Source organism: Danaus plexippus, chromosome 11 (assembly GCF_018135715.1).
Source record: "Danaus plexippus chromosome 11, MEX_DaPlex, whole genome shotgun sequence".
NCBI lineage: Eukaryota > Metazoa > Arthropoda > Insecta > Lepidoptera > Nymphalidae > Danaus > Danaus plexippus.
Window position 1 is genome coordinate 8,281,203 of NC_083544.1, and position 18,833 is coordinate 8,300,035.

Sequence of the window (18,833 nt, forward strand, 5' to 3'; positions counted from 1 at the left end):
GCTGCATGTTAGGAAGTGAACACCATATGTACGGCGTGTCAGCTGCCCCCGACGATGGATTTATCGTATTGTTCCATTTATCCGCGATAACATGCCCTGAGTACCTTAAAATGTTGAATCACTTGCATCAAATACATCCATCATTTAAAAATTCCCCGACATATTTATATAACGGGTGCTACTAAGTTATATATGTATATACATATATATATATAATTCCGTTTTAAATAAACCTTGTGCTCTTAATACAACATTTCCTAAATGAGACAACTAAACAACCAACTTTGAAGTAAACTAAAATAATATAAAAATCATATATTTTATTGATTTAAAAATAATTATTAAACCTGTAGCGATATTATGTTAGTCTACGACGTACGGAGAGATATTTTTAAATAGTATATCGATCCTCAGGCGGTATAAATCGTATGATGTGCACGGGAAAAGGCTACTCTATATAAATGTTAGGAAAACGTCAATTTAATAGAGATTGACGCAATTCATAGACAGACGTCATTGGAATAAAAGACTGCCACAGATTATATCCACTCTTATGTGGTTGTTATGAGATTAGAATAATACGATTCATATACAAAATATATTTAACTATTTCATCAATTTGAAAACTATTTGTAATATTATGTTTAGTATGAAGTTATAGAATATCAGATAATACGCGTGTTTATTACCAACAACTCAACAAATTTATCGGAACATAAATGTAAATTATCTATTCATCATAATAAATAATAATACATAGATTAAAATTGATAGTATATATATATCAAGGCAAATGTCAAATTATACATCTTCTAAACTAATACTACGTAGATCTATATAAATATATATTTGTCTTTTTAATCATTTTATTACTTGACATTGGCAGAATATATTTTGCATTTTTTTTCTAGTGATGTTCAAGATGGACGCAGTCTTTTTAATCTATGACAAAGAGTTGAATTACATAATATGCTTTAATATTCAATATCGTCTGTTTGTTTCAGGTAAGTTAGTCTTTCAGATCCAACGTAGCTGACGGCGTTCGTCGATAAGGTAACAGTAGTTAGTAAAGACTGGGTGAAAGTCGACAGATTCTTAGTTACTTATAATATAAAAAATACATAAACCACATCGAATGAGAACTTAATAATAAGATATAATTTGTACAATTTATCTCATACATAAGGCAGTTGTATAAATATATAGATACTTCATATATGTTTGATAGTTAGTTGTGCTGATGTTTGTAATCCCGTGGTGGCCAAACGTTGAATGAGTCACTCGGGTCGGAGTAACGGCAAGGGTGGAAAATGCGACGTTGCGTTTTCGTCTCGATTATTTAAGAATTTTTCTGTCGTATTATTAAATTTCTTTGATTTTTTATTCTTGCAACACCAGTATCAAGCTTTTATTTTATAAGACGTACAATCATAAAATAAATAAATTGTAGGGAAAGCTATTTAAAAAAATTATAGGTAAATTAGTTTGATTTTCTTTTTTCTTTCCTCGTTTAATTCAATTTCAAGATTTATATTCATATATAACGACAATATTATAGAGAATTTATTTCTATGTATTCTTTAAGTGAATCAATAAGAGTAATTTTATTTTATTTTTGGGTCATAAAAATAGTCTCAGTGTAACATCCCAAAACTTCTTTTTGGTATGATAAATATAAATATAATGTCAAGACAAGCTTAGATCTCCTTGCATAGTAGGGAAGCTTTACTTAGGATCGTCTTAAAATCTTAACGTCACCGCAAAGCAGCTGCAAACTTCTAAATTAGCAAACGATTTATCAGCCATTGTGCTTCGTCTAATGAATCGCAGCTTTCGTTGCGCAAGAGTCAAACAATAGTTTGCTACCTGGTGTTTGAATTAAAAAAATAATAATAACAAAGCGCTTGATTCGCTTAACTGTCACATGTCGAGAACTTCTTTATGAAGAAAACAATTCTATTTGTATACAGATAAGGTATATTTTTCTATAATACGTGTACCTCGATGTCGCGGATGGTAATATATTGTCCTTGTATCAAAAGAAGTACATTTTATATTTGAAAGATAACAATATATCTTTTTTTTTATATCAGCACTAGCATGGGAACATGTTTATAGACTAGCTAAGGACTGCTAACCTCTATAGAAAGGAATTTAAAATCGAATGTTCTAGTAAAAAGTTCAATTGCACAATAAAGGCTCGAGCACACAAGATGGCGCACGTCCTGCGAGTGCGCCACTTCCGCAGGCGCATCCGCCCGTAACACGACTCCGGTACAGCCTTAGTCGATCGATTGTACGTTATTATTAAGTAGTTTTATAACATGGCAACAGTCAAATTATAAATTTCAAAAAAACTGAATCGTCAAATATCAGACCGCATTGGTGTTGTAAATCTATTATAATAAAGCCAAGGACTTCTGAATCAGAATAGGATTTAATATAAATTAAATTATAAATAATTTATAGTTATATACATATATAAATAATGTTTTGATATTATCTCAATTAAGTTTTCTCACTACCGATACTGCGCAATAAGCTGTTGTACGTCATGTTGTATCGCGCCATCTCTTTAAGAAGTTATTGCCTATTTAATATTATAAGGAACAAAATCTTAAGATCCGATCGCGTTTTACGTTCATTTATTCTTATTAGAAATAATACACTACAAATAATTTAATAGTTAATGAGATTATTTTAATTCCTTACATACTTAGTCATAGTAATAGTATGATGATTCTATTGATTTATTTATATTAATTACGATAAACATTTTCGAATCACCATATATATGTTTGCCCGTAACATATTGTTATAAAGTTCCGTATTTAAATCAATATAGAGACATTTATAGAGTTATAACAACACATTACTTTCGATTTTATCATTCGCGAAGTGAATTATAAAACTCCGAAATGAACGAAAAGTACTCAACTTGCTTCCCTTTGCAAGTCGATAGTCGTGAGAGCGGGACGGCGGCACAGGCCGTCTCCGTCACACATTCGAGGATGACACTTCCGAGAAACGTCTGAGCTTTGAAGTGGGTGCGTATTTGAAATGCTTTACACACTATACCGTTACTTGACTACATTAATATATTTTGGCTAACTCGTACATGAACCAAATTATACATCCGAATATAATTAATAATTTTTAGTTCTTTCAATCATAGGTCTGTTATGAAACAATTAAATTTAAATGGAATGTAAAAGTCAAAGCTATCTATTACGTGATCGCATTAATATGAAATGGTATCAGAAAATTGTATATTTTCTGAACGTTTATAGATGTTGTTAATATTAAAATTTTCGGTTTCTGTTAGTGACTAGTGTTGTATTATCGTAGTGTATAGCCAACAGCCACCCCCTTCAAATGTCGACGAACGGGGAGGTGCGCGACGTTGCCAAAACGGAAAGTGAAATTTCGTCACACTCTCTCTCTCGTTCACTCACACTAACACAATTCACTTGTACTGGATGTGAGTGTGTGAGTATTTCGGCAGACGAGCTGCGCCTGTGTGCGTTTGTTTTGATGAATACTTGTGTTAGTGTGCATTAAATTCGTAAGAGCATTGCAGTATACCTAAGTTCAGACGCTTCCGTGTTCGATCGACTTTCGTAGACGACGACTTTGAGTTGAAGGAACAATTAAAGATATTCTTATTATAATAATACTCTGATTTTACAAGGGAACGTTTTAAATATATGAAAATAAAATGATTCCATTATTTTAATATCAAAGATATTGTAATCTTGTTTTATTTTTATTAGTCGTAGTAATGAAAACGAAGCGGTTCCTACATAAATGTAATTTATTCCCATTTGAAATTATGATAAACTACATATAAAGCAATAACTTATTACATACGTATAATAAATCTACCAATAAGTTCATGTAAAAATTAAAAAAATAGACTTACATTTTGGTAGAATAGCGTCATGCCGAAAAATTAAAACGTCAACGTAATTTATTATCTGTGTTGCTTTCATGTTGTCTTGACAGATAATTATTTCAGCGATAGTAGAGCTGTTAACCTTCGTACTGATTGCTCGAAGAGCTCACGGCAGGCTCGAAAATCCGATAAGTTTCGTGACCCGCACCCCGCCTCGTTCTTTAATGGCATAAAAAATCAATTTCCCGCCCAAATTACGCCGAGTCGACAAATTGCGAACGCGTCTAGTCTATAATCATTTTGTCAACGTGTAAAAATATTTCGCACGACGCTATTTTATATGAATATTATATTGGATTAGGTAGAAAATTATTTTTTATAAAGTTTTTATTCTGAACTTGTAGCTATCGATGTTTTATGGAATCGATATATTCCGCACGTAATGCTCTCACATCGATATCGTATGTATCGGTGTTCACAACATGCGGTTCACTTTCGATACTCCAGTAAACAACCGAATTCTCTGTCCGCGTGACCTTGGTTGAGGGCGAAAGCGCCCCGCATTTTGTCTTCCGCGTCTATTTACAGCCTACATACATCGCGGCTTATAAAATATAATTATTTGTTTAACTTAAAATGTTAACTTAACTTATGATATCATGGAAATTATAATAAATGTTCATGTGTTTTTTCATTTCATGTTAAGATATATTTCATGCGTATCACGACATATCTATGTTCAACGTCTTTTTGATTTACTGAATACACTCATACGTAATGTGAATTTACACCATGTATCGTACAGACGATTTTATTCATCAGCTAGAAAAATAATTAACGTTGAATTTTTTGTTATTAAAAATCTATAAAAGCTTTATTGTCGAACAAGAATTTTATTTTGGTATCCAATAACAAACTTTTAAGTATTTAATATATATCAATATATGTGTTCTTTGATATGCAATTACAATATGTGACGTCGTTCCCAGCGAACACGTCCTTCAGCCGTGACCTTGTGATGATAACATTAATCTCGATAAGGCATCCAGACGACCAGCAGACGGCCCTGGAAGGGTCCGCTCCCGGAAATTCATAGGCCCAGGGGTGACGTTAACTCGTAAAGGAAAACATTACAGCCTGAGATATTGAACCTTACAATGAAGAAAACAACCTTTAAGATTAGAGACTCAGTTCATTTCTGGTTTATGTAAAGTGATCAAATGGTTTTTAATTTATGTTATGTAGTTATATCACAGACAGATGTTAGTTTCATCATAATTTAAGTTAGGTCATTATTAAAAAAAAATGCTCATCAATCTGAGACAATATTGGTAAATTAATGTAATTTAGATTATTTTTTTTTGATATTTGGACTTGTTTTCGGGATATTTCTCAATAATCTTTATCATCGGTTATTTAAAATAAAATTTTAGGACCTTCAGATTATATTTATCATAAATGACAGCAGAATTCCTTTACTAATGACATATTTAACAAAGATTTTATAGTAACTATTTACAAGTCATGAAAAAATTCTACAAAATAGTAGTGAATGTAAAAAATCGTGTGCGCGTGTTGTCTAGCAAGTTGTCTACTTGACCGGGATAGAGGCGTAACGTCCGGGATCTACGTCCGGGATCTCAATCCCGGAGTCGGTCACGTCCAACACTATGAATGAAACCTTCACCTTCACTTTTATTCGAGATTTATTATGCCATACTAAGAAACTTATGACTTTGACATCAAAACATTTGTTACAACAGTATTAGGTATATATACATACTATGTATTCTGAATCATATATATATATATATATATATATATTCATTGGATATATAAATATTGTGTTTGATATTTATCAGGTAATATCGCAAATGTAAGGTTGATTTATTTTTTCTATAAATCATAGGAAGTATCAGAGGGAGACGTTATCTTGTCCTGATAGGGGGTACAAATTGTTTCCAATCCACATCTACGACGAATACCAAAAAAAGTACTTTAAACAACTTATAACAACTTATAACAACTAAACAATTATATAAATATATATAAAATATTAACAAAACAAAATTATAATTGGCTATATGTTGTAAGTAAAGCCTTATACTTCTGTTTAAGCCTGAAAGCTTTTAACTATTATTTTCACTTAACGTATGTTTTCGTGAGATATTACTAACAGTGGTTGTATTTATGGCGTCTAGCTTTAAGTTTAAGGGGACAAAAATATTACATAGAGAACTCCTTATATGACTTATATGACATTAAATTGTTTTAAATAATTTTATCTATGGTATATGTAGGGTTTCTGAGGGATAAATATAGCAATGACGTCATAAGGCTCTCGGAAGAGGCTGCCAAGCTTTATGTCGTCTAGACGAATTATACTCACATCTCACAGTAACTTGGGAACATTATGAAACTATTTGACAAACCTTATAAATATTTTTTTAATAATCGGAATAAAAGTATAGATTTATTGCTGTATCTAAATATTATAGGTTTGTAGTTATTGTTTACATACAATCATTCGTATTGTTAGGAAATTATATATGTACTTTCAACATGGAAAAATGAAGTTTGATCATAATATTATAATATGTTAATAATATTTATCGTTTTAACACTTCTGTTATGTTTATTGAAAATCGCGAGACAATTTTTCCTTTAAACAAAGATATCACGGATAAACGTTGGGACCCGACCCGAAATAACCGGGGTACAGAATATTCGGCCAGCGGCGAGTGATCACACTAGTAACCTTGAACTTGTAACATACTCCGCATTACACATGTTTACTTTCATTATTTCACGTACTCTTCATTGACGACGGGAAAACAAATGGAGAAAGGGAGAATTAATACGACACACACATTGTACCGACCGAGCCTTACCAAAGCTATAATTCTTTATGCTAAACATCAGTCCCGCCTTCTTTTGTCTCAATAAACATCACAAAGTTCTATAATAACCTTAATTTAGTTTTATTCCGGTCGAAAAACACAATAAACTGTTGTACGGACGTCCATGACTCAACCAGCACAATGTAACTGAATCATCGTATCGGCGCGCTTTCGCGAATTCCAAATTTAAATAATTCCCAACTCGATTGACATGACATATGCGTTCGGAAACTTTTCACTTTTTCGTTTAACCGAATGCTATTGAAACTTGTTTTGTTTCTGTCTAATAGCTGAACGTAATGTGCGTCACAAACGCGGCATCATAGCGTATCCGGCACTTGGCTCGGCGGAAGGCGGTTCAATTTGTTAAATTAAGCGCATTTGCTCGTTGCACAGATTCACTCGTGAGTGGATTATGAAGGATGTCAATGATTTTCGCGCATTGTTCTTTGTGAAGTGTCTCGTATTACAAACGTGATTACTTTAATGGCTGTACGTTCCCAGGCATATTTATGATTACACATCCAGCTTTACTATATACGGCCAACATCACTTTTTATTTTTGTTTAACAGCATAAACTTTTTTCCAACTTGTGATATATTTGATTACTTATAAATAAAAACTGATATATAAAAGTTTATAAAGTTATAATTTACAATGACATTGAAACAGTCAAAAGCAGTGCGTGCGACGTCACAGCTTGATTGTACTGAATTGAGTTTCCGTTGACGACAGGATAAAAACCCCGTCCTCGTTAAACAATGGTCAATCCGTCCAACTTCCACTACACAACTTAACTGATTCATTATTTTATATTACATGTAATATTAAAATACAATATTTAATTTACACAAAAATTCCATTTGCTAACTTTAATGCTTCTGAATTCAAACGAATTAGTTCGTTACACTCATTCCTTATAACGTAAATTTTAAGCGTAATAAGTACGTGTAGTCGTTGATTTATTAGTTTGAAACGTCGTTATTGATCCGTATGCTCATGAGTCCTTGAAATAAACTTAATCTTCAGGATGTAACTGAATGAGAGCCATATTTTCTGCACTATTAGTATCCCATCAAGAGTCGCTCGAGGCGCCCTCTAGTAAATCGCACCTCTAAATATTGACGTTTAATATTTTATAAAAAAATCGTTTATATTATTATTTTTTATCTGTATTAGGAATATTATCTATAAGATAAAATTTCAAAATAGCCTTTGCTCGTCTCGCGTACACTTTCAGTGAAATGTTTATCATTTTTCATAGTAAATGCAAAGAGTATTAATATTATTCCATATAAAAAATAAAATCACTTGATTTTTTTTTAATAAATTAAAAAAAAACTGAATAATAATTTTATCATAATAACTTAATTCTTATCCTAATATAAATATTATTATGATGATACGAGAAATACAATATTTATTTCCGAGGCTGAATGTTAATTAAAAAAATAATGTTAGGCACATTCATTATTGGAACGCTTTTTAAAATTATGTTGAAATGTTCCTCGAGCAACGGCTTCTAGCCAACGGCAAATCATCAACTTTAAACAACATTTCCGTAAACCGTACGTTATTATAAAATCAGTAAATAGAAAAATATCTTCAAAAAATTTATGACATAACGACCGTTAATATTAATATTTGCATATATATATATTAAATATGAAATACTAGGCATATGGTGTTTTAGCAAGTTTTTGGTATTTATTTTTACGTCGTATAAACTCTAACATCGTAAACTTCTATTTAAGACCGTATAATTGCGCGTATGGTTTAATGTCTGCCATCTGTCGCCGAGTAGCGGCACTAAACGTCCTATTGTAATTTCGTAACGGCTCGCAAAATGACATGCGGTCAAAGAAACAAAATACATTCCAATTAACATCGTTATTTTACTGTACAGATTAACTTCAGAGATTATCGTGTACCTTTATCTTGGATACATCGCACCTGCCGTTTTAACCGACTTTAAACAACTGCCATTCCCATCCATCATAGTGGGACAATTGAACGAATCATGACTTATAATTACAATAATATACAGAGGCTCATTAAAACGAACCAGCGATCGCTAATTCCGTTTAAGTATTAGACAATAATTTTAAATACAAAATACAATTTTAACGTTCAATAATTTTGAAATGTTTTTAAACCTATTAATGTTCTATAAAAGTATATCATGCGGACTAAAGAGGTCTTTCCCTCGATTTACAAAGGTCGAGTCCCTTACAATAAATGTTATTGACCATTCACACTCGCGGAGTTCAGCCACAAGCCTCGTTTAAGATCAATGGATCAGGGTTTGCGTGTCACGACCTGCCTCAATGAACCTCCCACGCCACATTCGTATCAGCCACGGGCCACGGCTACACGCTAGGAGAAAAGCTTTTGGTCACTACGCTATATATAGAAACAAACGGCCAACTAAATATAACTCAGATCATGTTCACACTTAGCGACGTAAAGCGTCTCAATTATTAACACTATTAGCTAACAAATAGTCATATTAGTACGAGTACGAGTTGTTCGATAGCGTCTCTTTCAGTGTTGGACCGATTGTAATGTTTACAACCACACGTGTATCACAGTTACGTGTTAACTTATCAATTCTAATTAAGTTAACGTTAACCGGTTATCTTTAACCGACGCAGCTGCGGCAACCGACATAGCTTATTTCATTAAATCACACGACATAAAATGATTCTTCACTTGCTCATAATTACAAAACCTGCGATTTGAATGAGAATAGATAAGGGAGAGGTCCGATCGTGCGAGCGGGACGGCGATAGAACAAATGTCGTTCGTATGCTAACACAAAAAGCGGAGTAACGAACCAAAACGCCAGGTGTGAGTCGATGCCATGTGCCCGGTAACAGTCTCTATATACATAGTAATACGTCCGCGTGTTCGCTTTATCTAGCAGACTGACATACATAGCAACTGACATTTGTTTGACATTTGTCTTAATTTTTTAACAGCTTGAGCTAAGACTCTTGATTAACTCGAAGAGTCCGTTCTCCGGAAATTTACGCTTTCTATAATAATCGTTACTTTTAAACACAAATAACGTTTTAGGTTCGTCATGAAACATTTTAAACATTCTATTTAAATTATATTTTCCTGTGAGATATATCGAAATTGATAGGCTATTTTCTTAGTTAAAAAGAACACAAAATATAATGTACCGGAATTAAATAATTGCACTCTTATTAACTTGTTTGTAATTTTATTTACATAAATAAGATAAATTACTTGCGTTTTATCATTACGCTTTAATTACTTTATTCAAGCAATAGCCAAAACGTTTCTGTTATGATAACAGTGCCATCTGTAGGAATCATTGAGAACATGACTTCGAAGCAGCGCCACCTAGCGTCTAGTAGCTAAAACATACTACCTTGTCAACGACAATCTTTATCTATTCTACAACATAGAGGGCGCTTTCTTTGATTTTCGAACTTCGCTCTGTTTAAGCTGAAATAAATCGTATTGAAAAAGATCATCTACTAAAATCACTAATCTGTCGCCATCTAACCCAACTCCATTGCATGTTTGTCTATTAATTTTCCCTTATTTTATGTTAACGTTCTCCTTTGTTTTACTTTATTTTGCTTTATGTTAAGTATGTGGTGTGTCTGTGTTGTTGTAGCTTATTTTGGCGCCGGACGGGACGCTGCAGACGGTCAAGAGCGAGTCGCGGCGAGGACGCGGCAGAGGGCGCTCTACCACTACACCCGTGAGTACTTTATAATTTGGAACCTTTTTGTTCTTTTATTTTTATCCCTTCCTTGCCATTATGTGTTTTATAATATTAAGCTATCACTAATTTAATCGACACTTTCCCTTAACATGGACTTATAATTTATGCGTTCGTTATTAACATATCAGATGCTTGTTTTACAAACTCGATACATGAATATGGGACAGGAGATTCAGCAGCTATCACCATTTGTAAAGAGTTTCTACATTTACCATACTTTCTATTTTCTAATGTATAATGGCTCGTATTATTAATTTCACTGACCAAATATAAAATGTCAAGGTATTAATGAATATCATTAAAATGCTCAAAGTGAACTTTCTAAGTACATTAACTATCGGACTGCAGGTGAACGCGAATCGTTATAACCGCTCGGTGATAAATCAAACAAAAACGGGGTCACTCTCGCTTTCCAAATCCGAATATAGGAATAAAGTGTAACGTGTCCGCGGCCTGGAAACAAATGGCATTCACTGTTAACAGCAGGGCGTCGGAAGCTGTGCGAGTCTATTGCGAGTGCATCGCTGGCTTCGTACGCTCTGTGTATGAAAGTCTAGTTATAGACCGGTAATGTACGGCCGCGCGTAGCTGTCCCCGAGCCGCTATTTCCTCTCAGCCTCCGGCGCGCCACCTGTAGTCCATTCAGCGCAGGTTTTGAATTGCAAATTGTATTTCGATGATTGTGAACGTTATCATTGTCAAGTTCGTTCGTTTTCGCTGTCGCGTCGCTTTCAAGCTCACAAACTGAATACATTATTATTGTTTATGAAGCGTTCTTTTCTGTAGATTAGCGACCTAACATTTTACAAGAAAAGCATTTTTAATTTTTATGGAAAGGAACTTTTATTTTCTTTTAACTACCTAAACTTCATACATACTACAAAAATCTTATATAACATATTAAATGAACTTTTAAGTACAAAATTTAAAATAATTTAATCTGTCCTCTGTTACGGTATAAGAAAGGAACCAATGAAACATATTGTTGCCGAACTATTAGTGAATGTGTTTCCAATCAGCTAATACATTAAAAGAATTGGAAAAAAGATGATTTTTCTTAAATCACTTTCAAAGACCGTTCGGACAGCAACCCTACTAACTGTCTCAAAACTTCTCACAAACCATAACTATTATATTTTTTTTTAAACTTTGATTAAATCAATTCATCTGTAGCAATAAGAACAATCGTTATTATAACATATATTAATTTTATTCAAATCAATCTATTCTATATATATTGTTAATATCTCTCACATTTAAAGTCATCTGACAGAAGCAATTAGAAACGAAATGAAGTGAGTTAGTGTCGTATAACCGTAGTAGCGGCGGAAAATTGAAATAGAGATAGCAGAAGTTTGAAAACATACAGAAAGATTGCACCAGACAGAGTTAACTGAGGTTTACAATATTAAAAGGAAACTTATTTCTATTGATTTTTACGATATTATACTTCTTTAAAGAACTATATATTTTTTTCATTCATTAACTACTTGCATATTTCAATATTATAAGCACTCGACTGTAATGATAACAAATCAAAAACAATGATAGGACGTAACGTTTTACGTTAAAAAATCCTGTCGTTTTAATAATATAAGTGAGTATCAGCGAGTAATCCCGTCTCCGTTGAGCTGTGCGAGTTTCAAACTGCACCGTATCAGTTAACTTATGAGTTTAATTCATCAACAAAAAGCGCTCCAAACTAATGCAACTTCTAATCTATGTTCAATTCTGATATAAATTGAAATCCAACATAATGAAGACGGTGCGCATAAAGCCTGCAGACGTAGGTACTAATTTCGCGGTGGCCATCTTGCGGTTGCCATGGCAACCAGACTGTCCCCCCTCGACCCCCGGGCCCCCTCCCGGGACCCCCGGACCAGGAAGGGCCCTGCACTTACGTTGCACTCGGAAGCTAGATCTGGCCATGTCTACATACTGTCGAGATGTTATAACTGATTGAAGATTCGATGGACACAAATCATATTTTTCCAGTTACTGTCTCGTCTATATCTTATTGGAAAATGCATTTTCTTATTGAGAAACTTTCTTAGGGAGTTCACGAACTCATTATTTTATTTTTAAATCATTAAAATTCCGGCTTTCCTCGGCAACCTCCGAGATTTATCTTGCCATTACATGTGACACACTATAGGTATAAATATGTTTCTATGCTTTTTAAAAAGATTTTTTTTTTTGGAATTCTAAGTCGACAGCGAGTACGATATTTTTTAAGGAGAATCTTTTTGTAACGAGGTTTGAGGAATAATGTATACAAATTTGCAATCACAGCGACGGCCGACTTTTACAAAATCATGCAATTCTTCGGCATTCGTAAAATATTCACTGCAATGGTCGAAGGAGGACGTATCAATCCGTCGGTTATCGAACGGCTATTTGAATGTACTGGAAATAATCAAATAAGAAAATTACTTTGAAAATGTTCATCATATACCAATATGAGATTATTGAAACAAAAATAAAACATCTGAAAAAAAATTAAAGAAATAAAAAACAAGTCAAAAATATTTAATACATCTTCATATGTGACGATCGTTCGTAAATCGTTCAGAGATTTTGAAAATGGCGCATATCTAAGTTAAATTTATTTGAAAACCTCCACAGTCAGGACTCCGTCGAACGCGAATATCGCCGCTAGAGGCCGCCAGCGAATTATAAACTCAGACGAAATTTGCACAGAGCACTTTGTAATTGCAAATTTCGTCTCCGGACGCATGCGCCGGGCTTCGATCAATACAGCAACACTTTATTATTTTTTGTTATAGAAAACACAATTTACGCGCCAAAACATAAAAAAGTGAGGTTATTTTGTCTATGATATTCCGTGAGATTAGATTAGATATTTTTATTAAGGGAAAAGTCTTTAGAATTTTCATTTAAACGGCTCGAGGTGGATCGGGTGGTGAGGGGTGGTGTGAGGTGGTGCGGGGTGGTGGGTGGCCGCCCGTCGCTATTGGATAGTTACTCTAAACTATTGCCTGAAAGTTTCATTAATGCATTCTATTGCCTCGTTATGCATTTTCGGTGTCCCTTTGCCGTTTCAATAGTGCTCCAACTTTGAAATAGTGCCGTTGTTCTGTTATAATTACATTTATAGTTAAATTATTTATGTCTTCTATAAATTAACACTCTAATGGAATTTAATATTACTCCATTCACAGAAAATATCAGATAGATTTAATGAGTAATTTCGATTATCATCTGTTATTTTTGAATTTCTTAAATAACAGCGTCGTATGTGTACTGCAAAAGTTCAATTAAAAATCCAATAAAGCCGAGTCCGCATCTCACAGCATTCCAACTTCTGACAGTATATTTTTTCTGTGAAATTTTAAAAAATTCCAACTTCCCAAAGGCCGTGTAATGAGACGATGCATACATCATCCGCCGTCCATCTGATTGCGAACGAAACGCAAACGTAACAGCTTTTGAATAGATGTAATAAATATATAACATCTTTATCAGAATTTCCGCTTCCTCGTCCTCGTCGTTTGAACTCCGCCTGTTTTAATATTAAGTTTTCCCACGGAACTTTCTCGGCTATATTCGGCTTCATTTACTCTCCAGAGCTATAGAATTTTAATTAAATTTTTACTTGTTCAATAACACATGCAGCTCTTCACCTCTCGAGTTGATGTCGTTGCTATAAATCATATTCAAATATTATGTGCCGACAACCTCAGCTGTCTTCATGTTATCACGATATATATATATACATATATATACATATTCTTCCTTTAATTTCTTCAATTAACTTAATTTCTGTCTAAATCCAAAAATATAAATATATTTTTTAAATATTCTGCTTCTTTTTTAAATTCGATTAAAATTCTTCTCAAACTGGTTCTTTATGTATAAATTCTGTCAAGATAAAAAAAGCTAGGAGACAAATTATGGCCACTTCTTTCAAATGTAAAAAGATTTTCTCTCGTTACTTTTTTTTGATATTTCTCATATTTAAAGGAATGCTATTAATTATTAAATTGTTATTTTTACAACCTTACTACGTATAAGATAATATTTGTATCTTTTTTCCAATTAACGATCCGATCATCGGAAAGGGAAACGCAAAAGGTAAATATAAAACGCAGTCAAAGTACGCAATATGCCGTCAGTCAATTAAATCAAGGCTGGCAACATTCAGAACTTAAAAAGTACTTTAAACAATGCCCTATTGTAACCCGTCTGGCGCACACACACGGACATGTTTAATACAAAACATGAAGCTTACATACGTGCATACATTTTCGCCTGCTTCCTAAGAGACCTGGCTTACTGATTATAGACTTTATCTTTATTTTCATTGAGGTCAAAATCGAATAATGATACGATCGATAACACTAACTAGCCGATGCCTGTCTGAGAATGTATTCCTTTACACAGACTATATGAAAACGAATCTTTGAATCGGAAAAATCCGATAGAACACGCTATCACGCCTTTATGTCGGGCGAGAGTTATAAAGAGAAACGTTCTCAACGAATAGTGAATTTGAAGGGGAATTTTAAATATATTGTATTACTGAATCGATTCTGGTATTCATATAATTAAATATATGATAAATATAAAGCGAAAAGTTTAAATAACGACCTCATAAAACATAAAAACAATGAGAAGCATGCGAGTGAGCTAAAGTCACCCGAAATGTATTTAGTGTGTGTCAAATGTAAACCGTTCACATAAAAGGCCACTATCCTTGTGGATATCGCTGCGGGATTGCGGCATCCCGCGGTACGGGACTCGTGCAACAAGTGGATTGGAGTGACTTTTGTACCCGACACTAATAAGATACTAGTGACACGGGGAACGGTTAACGTACCGCCGGGATTGCCGGGATTGCGGGATTGCGGGATCGCGGGATCGCACGGATATTATCTATGGTCGACGGGTTTCGTTTGGCGCGCGACCAGATTACATTCAAGGGTACATTTAAATCTCAAGGCTACTTATTCACTTTTCTTTTTTACTTCTATTCACACTGTTATGCGATTCTTCCTTCCAAAGTTAATTACTATAAACCTTTCAAATATAATTTTAATTACTTCATGTTTAGTGTATTTTGAAAGTGTCAAAATTATCGATCCACCGACACCAATCGACAACTACCCACTCCATCCCTAAATGTCTAAATCATGCAAAGTATTTGTCGGAACAAAAACTGTTGCTTTTTAAATTTCCAACGCACTATTGTTATTGAGTAATCTGTTAGCAATACTCGCTTCGTTGAAAGAATAAGAGCAACAAGTGATATAAATCCAATGGCGATGCCTGATGCCAGCTGCGTGCTGTCAACTAGCGCAATAAAACCACAGCAGACTTACGACACCTCCCATTATAAACCACAGCGTGTCTACGGTGTACCGATCAATGGTACAAAATATTTACAAATAATTTGATCCAATTTTTCATCTTTATCGTCCATTAAGTTGTTTAAAAACTATTACCTATCTAATAACCGTTTCATACAGATATTACTATATAATTTTAAAAGGAAAATCAAATTACACGGAGTTCAGACATTTTAAAATACATACAAAGCGAAGGGATCTCATTATAATAGCGACAAAAATAACTGTAGCATTGTATGAGATAATAAAATATACATAATGTATAATATGCATTATTCATTATGGAAGTCAAATTCAAGGAACTGGCTCGACTCCATTTACATTGTATCTAGTTCAAGAAAAAGACTATGTTTCATTTAAATATTTCACTGATTTTTTAAGATCAGTCCGTATGACGACTCTATGAAATAGGCAGATGGTGGTTCGGGCGGTTCACCTACCAGTAACTTATGAGTATTATAAAAGATTTGCTCGATATCATGAAGAAAAAACAGTGCAAATACATCAATAAATGTATGTATAAACACATTTCCCCTTGTAATCAAGTAACAATAAAACCGAACTTGTTACATAAACCAATTAATTATGGAATTAATTTTCTAATCTTCGTATAATTTGTGTTGCAAATAATGTTGTACGTAGGGCGGCATTATTCTGCATCATATCTGTTCCGGTTACGCCGCTCGGGGAGGTAGCCGGTCGCCGTGTGTACCTTAAGAGGCTTAGCAGGCGACTTTTAATATATCTCGGATGAAGCTCTAAAATCTGCTTTAAATCTAGCTTAACTGTACATTTATGGGCTATCAAGAATACATTTCTGCTAATTTACGTATGGATTTTATGTTTTTTTTTTTATTTATATTGACCATTACATACATTTAGAAGGTTTTAACAGAATCCGTATATCATAAAGATTTTATTTTGAGAAACGATATCAGTTGAAGCGTCTAAATATTCTTCAAATCTAAACTATTAAAATGCTCGACAAACCTGTGTATAATACACACTATTTCGCAACACAAAACATTATTACAAGCAAGTTTAATCGTTTCCAAACATGAATTTCTTATGTATTTTCTGTTTTAGGACGTAGCTTTTTCCGGTGAGCGTTGAATTTAATTTACTGTGGAAATTGTCCTCCCGAGGCATAGCGGCGCTGCACCAAATTCAATTTGTACGATAAAAACTTATAAAAACAATATATATTTATTTTACTATTTACTTTACATGGCGTCTTATAATATTTTTATTGGAAACTTCAAATATTATTCTAGATGTATTACGGAATATTAAGCATTGATAGAAAAAAAAATATTACAATCAGTACACAAGTTCTTATAAACCATTTTCTCTACACGAAGCTGAAATCTGTGAGTTCAATGAAAGGTTACGAAACAATTATTTATTTACAATGATATGTTTATCACACGTCGTGAATCATTACAAGCCATAAAATAAAACATTGAACGATAAATGAGCCTTGAACCTACTATTATCGGTGCTCGCGTAAATCACTTAAAGATATTTTAATTAAACATCCTCAATATATCAGACCGGGCTCCGGGGGGGTGCGGAGTGTGCGCGGGCGCCCGGGCGGGGAGGGGGGCGGAATTAATTTAATTTTAACTTGATAATATATCACCCGACGTCTTCGCTAATAATGGAATTATGTTTGTACTCCCAGAATCCATTTGCATTCTTATTAGATTCCGTTATGAAGACAGATCGCGATGAAGACGAGCTCTACCTCACAGGACGAGCGTTAACTCCACCGGTGGATTCAATACGAACTAAGTCTAATAAGGAATATATGATGGAATGACATTAACGATGTACCATCACAACTCTGTTATTATTGGTAGCTGTACACTGAGGGCAGTTGCGCCTAATTTAGGCCTAATGTATTTTCGTACGTCTGATGGGCAGTCGCAGCGCCAGGTATTCCATTCAACCAGCCAGACAATCCAGTCTCCCTAGATTGCCGCCCCCCCCCAATCACCCCTCCCCCCGACCCTTCCACACTCACCCCGGGGTGTCGAGTCTGCCCCCGTACTCATATAGCGCTTAATTTCCGTATCGTATGGTCATTAATTTGTAAAATAATATATATTAATATGTGCTGTTTAGTTTATGTTCACATTTATATTTGTAGATTAACGACTTCTATACAGAGACGTATTTAATACGGCCTTATGAATGTTCTTATCATGTAATCCGTATCAGCAGACGCAGCCTCATCTCAGATAATAAACCTATTAAAGTCTTACAAAAAGTGTCAAGTTGTTTGTGAAGGCGAGTCTGGTGCGTTTCTTGTGCGCCCTCTAGCGGCGGGATCATGCCGGATAGCTGGTAACTTTTAATTACGATCATTGTGAAGAAAACTTCACTCCGACGACAAAAGAACTTTTTCTAATGAAACTCCAGTGTCGTTTAATCCTTAAATATTATAAACGCCCCGTCTATATCACGAGCGATATATAATTGAAGTATTTTCATAGCTGTCTCTTTTTAATTTTCGTCTAGAAACACTTCTTTAAGTGCACATTTCCGAACGCAAATTGAGCTTGTTCGCTGTTTACACAGAAAACTGAGACACGGTCGTGCATAAATTGCAGAGCTCTGCATAATTAAAAATCAACATTTACATTCAATTGGATCTCAACTACCCTGATTATAAGCGGACCTTAACAACATTGTTGTAGAAACTTCAAATATCTCATTCATATCCTCTACTATAATGACAGGATGTAATAAAGTCACATAAGATATTATTAAATTATACATTCATAAATCAAGTAACGTTAAATGAGTTTTAATAGTAAGAGACACAAATCACAACCAGACATGAGGGTTACCAATTTACCTAATAGATGTTGTACAAGCCAGCCTCTTGCCGAGCACACCT

At 34.0% G+C, this 18,833-nt stretch overlaps 1 protein-coding gene across 1 annotated transcript in view; it reads left to right on the forward strand.

Moving 5' to 3' along the window:
* The window catches only part of LOC133319033 (methylcytosine dioxygenase TET-like), a 35,870-nt gene extending 18,120 nt beyond the window's left edge, over positions 1-17,750 (forward strand). Inside the window, exons 4-5 of the mRNA XM_061521918.1 lie at positions 10,449-10,535; positions 17,613-17,750. Of these exons, the coding sequence (XP_061377902.1) occupies positions 10,449-10,535; positions 17,613-17,750 (225 nt within the window). The remainder of the gene's footprint in view (positions 1-10,448; positions 10,536-17,612) is intronic.
* The last annotated feature ends 1,083 nt before the right edge of the window (positions 17,751-18,833 follow it).